The following is a 10,841-nucleotide window of genomic DNA, read 5'->3' as shown; positions in this document are numbered from 1 at the left end:
CATTGTCACCTCCCGTCATTGTCACCTCCCTGCCCATGGCCCCGGGGCACCCCCCCTTGGGGGGGTGGGGGGTGGCACCCGGACATCTGGGTCCCCTTGGAGGGGGGTGGCACGTGGGTCCCCTGGGGGCGTGACAACTTTGTCCCTTGGGGTGGTGGCACCTGCATCCCCCTGGGAGGGGGGTGGCACCTGGGTCCCCTGGGGGGTGACAATTTGGTCCCCTGGGGGGGTGACACCCAGACATGTGGATCCCCTGAGGGGGGGGGGGACGAGGGTGGCACCTGGGTCCCCTGGGGGGGGGGGGTGGCCACGTGTCCCTGTCCCCCCCCCCCATCCCGGATGCGTTCCCCCGTGCCAGGAGGGACACTGGGAACCGCCGCTGGCATCGCCCCGGGCCACCGCTGTCCCTCCCAGTATGTCCCAGTTGGCTCCGGTTCCCACCTCCCCCCTCCAAAGGCGTCGCGGTTCCCAAACCCAGTTAACCCCAGGATGTCCTAGCTACGTCCCAGTTATCCTCCAGTTTGTCCCAGTCGACTCCCAGTGGCCCCAGTTATTCCCCAGATTGTCCCAGTTCATTCCCAGTGTCCCCAGTTATCTCCCAGTTTGTCCCAGTCCACACCCAGTGTTCTCCCCCCCAGTAACCCATCCTCTTTCATTATGTCCCAGTCCTTTCAGTACATCCCAGTGATCCTCAGTAGCCCCAGTATGTCCCAGTTCCCCCCACCCCCCCATGTCCCCAGTGCCTCCCAGTACATCTCAGTGTCCCCCAGCCCTCCCAATATGTGCCAGTTTGGCCCTCCAGTGTCACCCCCAGTGTCCCCAGTCCCTCCCAGTATGTCCCAGTCCCCCATAGCACCCCCTTCAGTCCTCCCAGTCCACCCCAGTATGTCCCAGTTCCACTCCCCCCCCCCATGTCCCCAGTGCCTCCCAGTACATCCCAGTGTCCCCCAGACCTCCCAATATGCCCCAATTCGGCCCTCCAGTGTCACCCACAGTGTCCCCAATCCCTCCCAGTATGTCCCAGTCCCCCATAGCATCCCCTTCAGTCCTCCCAGTCCCTCACAGTTCCCCCCCCACCCAGTGTCCCCAATACACCCTAGTGTCCCCCCCCCCGCCCCTTTTGGCTCCCCCAGTCCCTCCCAGTACATCCCAGTGTCCCCAGTGGCCGTGGGAACGGAGGCGGAACCGCCCCGGGGCTCTGGGAGGTGCCCCCCCCGTCCCCCCCCCTTGTCCCCGTCCCTGTCCCCGTCCCAGGGGATAAAGCGGCTCCGGGCCACCCCCGTGGGCACCAGAGACACCATGGCACCCAGGTGAGTGGGGACACGGGGGGTGGGGAAATGGGGGGTTGGGGACAGGGACACCCATGGGAACACCTGTGGGGATGGGGACACCTATGGGGACACCCACGGGGACGGGGACACCCTTAGGGTTGCCCATGGGAACAGGGACACCCATGGGGATGGGGACACCCATGGGACAGGGACACCCTTGGGGACACCCATGGGGACAAGGACACCCTTGGGGACAGGGACACCCCTAGGGACAAGGACAACCGTGGGGATGGGGGTCACCTTGGGGATGGGGACACCCATGGGGACGGGGACACCCACTAGGATGGGGACACCTGTGGGGACGAGGACACCCTTGGGGACAAGGACACCCTTAGGGACAAGGACAACTGTGGGGATGGGGGTCACCTTGGGGATGGGGACACCCATGGGGACAGGGACACCCTTGGGAACAGGGACACCCTTAGGGACAAGGACAACCAAGGGGATGGGGACACCTATGGGGACAGGGACACCCATGGGGACGGGGACACCCATGTGGACAGGGACACCCTTGGGGACAGGGACACCCTTAGGGACAAGGACAACTGTGGGGATGGGGTCACCTTGGGGACGGGGACAGCCACTAGGACGGGGACACCCATGGGGACGAGGACAACCATGGGGATGGGGTCACCTTGGGGATGGGGACACCCATGGGGACAGGGACACCCTTGGGGACAGGGACACCCTTAGGGACAAGGACAACCAAGGGGATGGGGACACCTATGGGGACGGGGACACCCACTAGGACGGGGACACCCGTGGGGACAAGGACACCCTTGGGGACAAGGACACCCTTAGGGACAAGGACAACCGTGGGGATGGGGGTCACCTTGGGGATGGGGACACCCATGGGGACAGGGACACCCTTGGGGACAGGGACACCCTTAGGGACAAGGACAACCAAGGGGATGGGGACACCTATGGGGACAGGGACACCCATGGGGACGGGGACACCCATGTGGACAGGGACACCCTTGGGGACAGGGACACCCTTAGGGACAAGGACAACCGTGGGGATGGGGTCACCTTGGGGACGGGGACAGCCACTAGGACGGGGACACCCATGGGGACGAGGACAACCATGGGGATGGGGTCACCTTGGGGATGGGGACACCCATGGGGACAGGGACACCCTTGGGGACAGGGACACCCTTAGGGACAAGGACAACCAAGGGGATGGGGACACCTATGGGGACGGGGACACCCACTAGGACGGGGACACCCGTGGGGACAAGGACACCCTTGGGGACAAGGACACCCTTAGGGACAAGGACAACCGTGGGGATGGGGGTCACCTTGGGGATGGGGACACCCATGGGGACAGGGTCACCCACTAGGATGGGGACACCCATGGGGACGAGGACACCCTTGGGGACAGGGACACCCTTAGGGACAAGGACAACCAAGGGGATGGGGTCACCTTGGGGATGAGGACACCCACTAGGACGGGGACACCCGTGGGGATGAGGACACCCTTGGGGACAGGGACACCCTTAGGGACAAGGACACCCGTGGGGATGGGGTCACCTTGGGGATGGGAACACCCACGGGGACGGGGACACCCATGGGGACAGGGACACCCTTGGGGACAGGGACACCCTTAGGGACAAGGACAACCGTGGGGATGGGGTCACCTTGGGGATGGGGACACCCATGGGGACACCCATGTGGACAGGGACACCCTTGGGGACAGGGACACCCATGGGGATGGGGACACCCATAAGGATGGGGTCACCTGTTGGAACAGGGACACCCATGGGGACAGGGACACCTACGGGGACAGGGACACCTGTGGGGACAGGGACACCCTGGGGTGACCCAGTGGAACCGCCCCCACCCAGGTCCACACAGATGAAGGCTGCCCCCGTCCTCCTCCTCCTCTTCCTCCTCGGCCACACGGGTGAGTGCGTGGGGACCCTGGGGACATGGGGGGCACCCTGAGGACATGGGGGGCACCCATGGGGTGAGGGGGGGTCCCAGACCCATCTGGAGGGATAATGGGAGGTCCCAGTGTCATACTGGGAGGTCCCAGAGCCATACTGGGAGGTCTCAGAGCCATACTGGGAGGTGCCGAGGTAACACTGGAGGTCCCAGAGCCATATTGGGAGGTGCCAGGGTGACACTGGGGGTCCCAACCCTGTACTGCAATGGTCCTTGGGTGGCACTGGGGGTCCCAAACCCATATTGGGTGGTCCCGGGGTGACCCTGGGGGTCCAAACCCATAATGGGATGGTCCCAAGGTGACACCGGGGTTCCCAAACCCATACTGGGATGGTCCAGGGGTGGCACAGGGGGTCCCAAACCCATACTGGGTGGGTCCCGAAATGGCACTGGGGTCCCAAACCCATACTGGGATGGTCCCAAGGTGACACCAGGGTTCCCAAACCCATACTGGGATGGTCCTTGGGTGGCACTGGGGTCCCAAACCCATACTGGGATGGTCCAGAGGTGGCACTGGTGGTCCCAAACCCATACTGGGATGGTCCAGGGGTGGCACTGGGGGTCCCAAACCCATACTGGGATGGTCCTTGGGTGGCACTGGGGTCCCAAACCCATACTGGGATGGTCCAGAGGTGGCACTGGTGGTCCCAATTCCATACTGGGATGGTCCCAAGGTGACACTGGGGGTCCTGGGCCACCTCACGGACCACATTTTGGGGGTCCCCCAGGTGGGCGCCCCGTAAGCGAGCTGCTCTACCCCTTCGGGCCGGAGGAGGGGGACATGGCCACCCCCCGCGAGGACGACGGCATGAGCCCGGAGATCCTGCTGTGGGAGACCTTCTCCTTCTACGGGGTGCCCCACCGCTCCCTCTACGTGAGTCCTCGGCCCCAGGGCATTGTGGGAAGGTGGGTGGGGTGCTCAAGATGTCAGGGGTTGGGGACACCGCGGGTGAGGACAGCATTGGGGTCACCATGGGTGGGACACCGTGAGTTTGGGCCATCATGGTTGATGACTTGAGTTGGAGATGCCATGGGTTGGGGACACCATGGTTGGGGACACCATGGTTGGGGACACCGTTGTTGGGGACATCGTGGTTGAGGACACCATGGTTGGGGACACCATGGTTGGGGACACCATGGTTGGGGACATCATGGCTGGGGACACCATGGTTGGGGACACCATGAGTTTGGGCCATCACGGTTGACAACACCATGGGTTGGCGCCACCGTGGGTTGGGGACACCATGAGTTGGAGCCACCATAAGTTGGGGGACACCATGGTTGGGACGCCATGAGCTTGGGCCACCATGGTTGATGACACCGTGAGTTTGGGTCATCATGGTTGATGACATCATGAGTTGGAGCCACCATGGGTTGGGGACACCATGGTTAGGAACACCATGGGTTAGGGACACCACAAATTTGGGCCGTCATGGTTGATGACACCATGAGTTGGAGCCACTATGGGTTGGGGACACCATGATTGGGTGCCACCATGGTTGGAGCCACCACAGTTGGGTGCCACCATGGTTGGGGCCACCACAGTTGGGGCCACCACAGCTGGGGCCACGTTGGTTGAGGGCCACCACGGTTGGAGATACCCTGGTTGGGGACCACCATGGTTGAGGCCACTGTGGTTGGGGCCACCATGGTTGGGTGCCACCATGGTTGGGGGCCACCATGCTTGGGGCCACCACAGTTGGGGGCCACGTTGGTTGAGGGCCACCACGGTTGGAGATACCACAGTTGGGGGCCACCACAGTTGGAGATACCCTGGTTGGGGACCACCATGGTTGAGACCACTGTGGTTGGGGCCACCATGGTTGGGTGCCACCATGGTTGGGGGCCACCATGGTTGGGTGCCACCATGGTTGGGGGCCACCATGGTTGGGGCCACCATGGTTGGGGTCACCACAGTTGGGTCCACGTTGGTTGAGGGCCACCACGGTTGGAGATACCACCACTGGTGGCCTCCACGGATAAAACCACCGTGGCCAAGGGTCACCATGGGTGGTGGTCACCCACCGTGGGTGCCACCAGGTGACGGTCGCCTCCCGCAGGTGAACAACAACGGGGTGGTTTCCTTCAGGACGGGGGTCTCCGAGTTCACCCCCAACCCCTTCCCGTTGCCCGGTCACCGTCCCTTCGTGGCCCCGTACTGGGCCGACGTGGACACCAGACTGGGAGGGGACGTCTTCTACCGGCAAACCCGGTCACCGGAGCTGCTGGCCCGCCTGACCCGCGAGCTGGCCCCCGCCGTGTCCCCCCCCGAGCAAGCCCCCCAACCCACCTGGGCCTTCGTGGCCACCTGGGACCGCGTGTCCTTCTTCGGAGCCGCCTCTGACAAGGTGGGACCTGGGGGAGAAGGGGACACGGAGCGGACAAGGAGAGTGGGACGCGAGGGGACGCGGGGATGGGGTGTGGGGATACGGGGGGACATCGGGAGGGGGCATGGGGACATGGGGATGAGATATGGGGACATGAAGGGACATTGGGATGGGGCATGGGGACATGGGGATGAGATATGGGGACATGGAGGGACATGGGGATGGGGCGTGGGGACTTGGGGATGAGATATGGGGACATGAAGGGACATCGGGATGGGGCATGGGGACTTAGGGATGAGATATGGGGACATTGAGGGACATTGGGATGGGGCTTGGGGACAAGAGGGGACATCAGGATGGGTCACGGGGACATGGGGATGGGGTATGGGGACAGGAGGCGACATGGGGATGGGGCACGGGGATATCGGGACGGGGCATGGGGACGTGGGGATGAGATATGGGGACATGGAGGGACATGGGGATGGGGTGAGGGGACATGGGATGGACATGAGGCTGGATGTGGGACACGGGGACATGGGGACAATGAGTGGGGACATGGGGACAATGAGTGGGGACATGGGGACAACACGGGGCTATGGGACCAAAGCGTGGCCCCGTCAAGGAGGACGCACGTGTGGGGACACGGGGACAAAATGAGACACGGGGACACGGGTGAACAACGGGGACAAGACGGAGACACGGAACCAGGGACCACGGTGACACGGTGACACGGTGGCACGATGGCACGGTGGCACGGTGACATGTCCCTGTCCCCCCCTCCGTAGGTGAACACCTTCCAGGCCGTGCTGGCCACCGACGGCGTCACCTCCTTCATCATGCTCAACTACGGGGACATCCAGTGGACCACGGGCATCGCCAACCAGGGGGACCCCCACACCGGCCTGGGGGGCGTCCCGGCCCAGGTGGGGACAGGGGACAAGGGGGGGGGGGACACCGGGGTCACCCCAACCCGCTGGGACGAGTGCGGGGGGGTTGGGGTGGAGTTAAGGGGGTTTGGGGTGGAGTTAAGGGGATTTGGGGGGAGTTAAGGGGATTTGGGGGGAGTTAAGGGGATTTGGGGTGGAGTTAAGGGGATTTGGGGGGAGTTAAGGGGATTTCGGAAGAGTTAAGGGGATTTTGGTGAAGTTGAGGGGATTTGGGAAGAGTTAAGGGGATTTTGGAGGAGTTAACGAGATTTGGGAAGAGTTAAGGGGATTTGGGCAAAGTTAAGGGGATTTGGGGAAAGTTAAGGGGAGTTGGGGGGAGTTAATGGGAACTGGGAAGAGGAAAGGGGATTTTGGGGCAGAGTTAAGGGGATTTGGGGGGAGTTAAGGGGATTTGGGAAGAGTTAAGGGGAATTGGGAAGAGGAAAGGGGATTTTGGGGCAGAGTTAAGGGGATTTGGGAAGAGTTAAGGGGGGTTGGGGCAGAGTTAAGGGGATTTGGGAAGAGTTAAGGGGATTTGGGCAAAGTTAAGGGGATTTTGGTGGAGTTAAGGGGATTTGGGAAGAGTTAAGGGGATTTTGGAGAAGCTAAGGGGATTTGGGAAGATTAAGGGGATTTTGGTGAAGTTAAGGGGATTTGGGCAGAGTTCAGGGGATTTGGGCAAAGTTAAGGGGATTTTGGTGGAGTTAAGGGGATTTTGGTGGAGTTAAGGGGATTTGGGCAGAGTTAAGGGGATTCTGGTGAAGTTATGGGGATTTGGGTAGAGTTAAGGGGATTTTGGTGGAGTTAAGGCGATTTGGGCAAAGTTAAGGGGATTTGGGCAAAGTTAAGGAGATTTTGGTGGAGTTAAGGGGATTTGGGCAGAGTTAAGGGGATTTGGGGCAGAGTTAAGGGGATTTAGGAAGAGTTAAGGGGATTTGGGAAGAGTTAAGGGGATTTTGGTGAAGTTAAGGGGATTTGGGAAGAGTTAAGGAGATTTGAGAAGAGTTAAGGGGGTTTGGGACACAATTAATAGGATTTGGAGCACAAATAAGGGGATTTGGGGCAGAGTTAAGGGGACTGGGGCAGAATCAATGGGATTTGGGGCAGAATTAATAGGATTTGGTGCACAAATAAGGGGATTTGGGGCAGAGTTAAGGGGACTGGGGCAGAATCAATGGGATTTGGGGCAGAATTAATAGGATTTGGTGCACAAATAAGGGGATTTGGGGCAGAGTTAAAGGGATTGGGGCAGAATCAACGGGATTTGGGGCAGAATTAATGGGATTTGGGACAAAATTAATAGGATTTGGGGCCCAACTGATAGGATTTAGGCCAGAATTAACCATCCTCAGCCCCATGTGACCCCCATCCCACCCCCGGGCCCCCCCGCTCACCCTCCCCGTCCCATGTCCCCCCCGTCCCCGTCCCCAGGCCGGGTTCAACAGCGGGGACGACGTCCACTACTACAACATCCCGGGCTCGCGCTCGCCGGCGGTGCTCAACATCGGCCGCACCAGCAACGTGGGGGTCCCGGGGCGCTGGATTTTCCGCGTCGACGTCTTCACGGCCACCGAGGGTCCCCCCATCCCCTCCGAGGTCCCCAGCACCCCCCCGCCGCCACCCCCTGCCACCACCCCCCCGCCACCCCCGCCCACCACCACCCGCCGCCGCCGCCACACCACGGAAGAGGAGAGGGTGTACCTCTGCTAGGGGTGAGTGGGGGTCTTTGGGGTCGGGGGCGTCCGGGGGGCATTTGGGGACATCGGGGGTTGGGGATACCTGGGTCCTCTTGGGGGGCACCTGGGGACCTGGGGTGGGGGACATCTGGGGACCTGGGTCCTCTTGGGGGGACACTTGGGAACCTGGGGACCTGGGGTTGGGGACATCTGGGTTGTCTTGGGGGGCATCTGGGGACCTGGGGTCTTTGGGGTCGGGGGCATCTGGGGGGCATTTGGGGACTCTAGGGGGTGGGGACACCTGGGTCCTCTTGGGGGGCATCTGGGGACCTGGGGTGGTGGACATCTGGGGACCTGGGTCCTCTTGGGGGACATCTGGGTCATCTTGGGGGGCATTTGGGGACATGGGGACATGGGGTTGGGGGACATCTGGGTCGTCTTGGGGGCACCTGGGGACCTGGGGTCTTTGGGGTCGGGGGCGTCTGGGGGGCATTTGGGGACATCGGGGGTTGGGGACACCTGGGTCCTCTTGGGGGGCACCTGGGGACCTGGGGTGGGGGACATCTGGGGACCTGGGTCCTCTTGGGGGGCACCTGGGGACCTGGGGACCTGGGGTTGGGGATATCTGGGTTGTCTTGGGGGGCATCTGGGGACCTGGGGTCTCTGGGGTCGGGGGCGTCTGGGGGGCATTTGGGGACTCTGGGGGGTGGGGACACCTGGGTCCTCTTGGGGGGCACCTGGGGAGCTGGGGTGGGGGACATCTGGGGACCTGGGTCCTCCTGGGGGACATCTGGGTCATCTTGGGGGGCATTTGGGGACCTGGGGACCTGGGGTTGGGGACATCTGGGTCCTTTTGGGGACCACCTGGCTCCGGGGCCACCCGTGTCCTCCTGAAATTTAGGGCCACCCTGACACCCCAATGTCCCCTGGGATTTGGGGACACCCTGACGCCCCGATGTCCCCTGGGGCTTGGGGACACCCCGACACCCCGATGTCCCCCAGGACTTGGGGACATCCCAGTGTCCCTTAGAACTTGGGGACACCCTGACACCCCGATGTCCCCTGGGATTTGGGGACACCCTGACATCCCGATGTCCCCTGGGATTTGGGGACACCCCGACACCCCGATGTCCCTTAAGGCTTGGGGACACCCCCGACACCCCGATGTCCCCTGGGATTTGGGGCCACCCTGACACCCCAATGTCCCCTGGGGCCTGGGGACACCCCGACCCCCGATGTCCCCCAGGACTTGGGGACATCCCAGTGTCCCTTAGAGCTTGGGGACACCCTGACACCCCGATGTCCCCCAAGACTTGGGGCCACCCCAGTGTCCCTTAGGGCTTGGGGACACCCCGCCGTCGCCCGGGGACACCCCGACCCCCCCGCTGTCCCCTGGGGACACCGTGACACCCCGATGTCCCCACAGGAGGCCACCGGGGACGTGTCACCGCGGCAGCACCAATAAAGCCCCGCCGAGCACCCCCTGTGCCCGTGTGACTTTGGGGGGGGGGGAGGTGACAATGGGGGGGGTGGAGGGGACACGGGGCACATGCGTGTGACACCCGCATGCCCTCGGGGGGGGGGGAGGGGATGGCAACGGGGGGGGGGGAGGTGACACCGCCCCCGGCGCCGGGTGGCACCGCCGGAGGGTGACGCGGTGACAGGCGCGGGGCCAGGAGGAGGCGGCGGGGCCGCAAGGAGCGGGTGCCTTGCTCTACAATGGGTTTACACCTTGCGCTACAACTGGTTTACACCTTGTGCTACAACTGGTTTACACATTGCACTACGACTGGTTTACACCTTGTACTATGAGTGGTTTACACCTTGCACTACAACTAGTGAGTATCTGGTACTACCACTGGTTTATGCCTTGCACTACAACTAGTTTATGTCTTGTGCTACAAGTAGTTTACATCTTGCACTACAACTGGTTTACACCTAGCACTACAACTAGTTTACACCTTGCACTATGACTAGTTTATGTCTTGCACTACAACTGGTTTACACCTTGCACTACAACCAGTTTATGTCTTGCACTACTAGTGAGTCTTGCACTACAACTAGTGTGTGTCTCGCACTACAACTAGTTTACGTCTTGCACTACAACTAGTGTCTCGCACTACAACTAGTTTATGTCTTGCGCTACTAGTGAGTATTTTGCACTACAGCTAGTGTGTGCTTGTACTACAATCAGTTTACATCTTGCACTACTAGTGATTGTCTTGCACTACAATTAGTGTGCGTCTTGTACTGCAACTAGTATCTTCCACTACTAGTGTTTTTCACTGCTAGTAGCGTGTATCTTGCACTACAACTAGTGAGTCTTGCACTACAACTAGTTTATGTCTTGCACTATAACTATTGTCTTGCACTACTAGTGTCTTGCACTACAAGTAGTGAAAGCACACCTTGCTCTACAACTAGTTTACATCTTGCACTACAACTAGTGAGAGCACACCTTGTACTACAGCTAGTGAGTGTCTTGTACTACAGCTAGTGAGTGCCTTGCACTACAACTAGTTTATGTCTTGCACTACTAGTGAGCATTTTGCACTACAACTAGTGTGTGCTTGCACTGCAATTAGTTTACATCTTGCACTACTAGTGTGCGTCTTGCACTACAATTAGTGTGCGTCT

General features: G+C 61.1%; 1 protein-coding gene across 2 annotated transcripts; it reads left to right on the top strand.

Annotated features, from left to right (window-relative positions):
* The first annotated feature begins 1,234 nt into the window (after positions 1-1,234).
* On the top strand, positions 1,235-9,683 carry LOC310888521 (sushi, nidogen and EGF-like domain-containing protein 1). 2 transcript variants are annotated; one of them, XM_083815264.1, is made up of 7 exons: positions 1,235-1,310; positions 3,176-3,234; positions 4,004-4,149; positions 5,336-5,623; positions 6,388-6,525; positions 7,960-8,240; positions 9,631-9,683. In XM_083815264.1, exons 1-6 carry the CDS (start codon positions 1,300-1,302, stop codon positions 8,236-8,238), a joined length of 921 nt encoding a protein of 306 aa, XP_083671390.1. In that variant the 5' UTR covers positions 1,235-1,299; the 3' UTR covers positions 8,239-8,240; positions 9,631-9,683. The 2 variants fall into 2 exon arrangements, with proteins under 2 accessions (XP_083671390.1, XP_083671389.1); XM_083815263.1 differs by lacking the exon at positions 1,235-1,310 and having other exon boundaries at positions 3,078-3,234.
* Positions 9,684-10,841: the final 1,158 nt, after the last annotated feature.

The sequence above is a fragment of the Anser anser genome (genome assembly GCF_964211835.1).
Source record: "Anser anser genome assembly, chromosome: 37".
Lineage (NCBI taxonomy): Eukaryota > Metazoa > Chordata > Aves > Anseriformes > Anatidae > Anser > Anser anser.
Note: the sequence above shows the minus strand (reverse complement) of the source record. Positions and strands in the feature narration are given on the sequence as shown.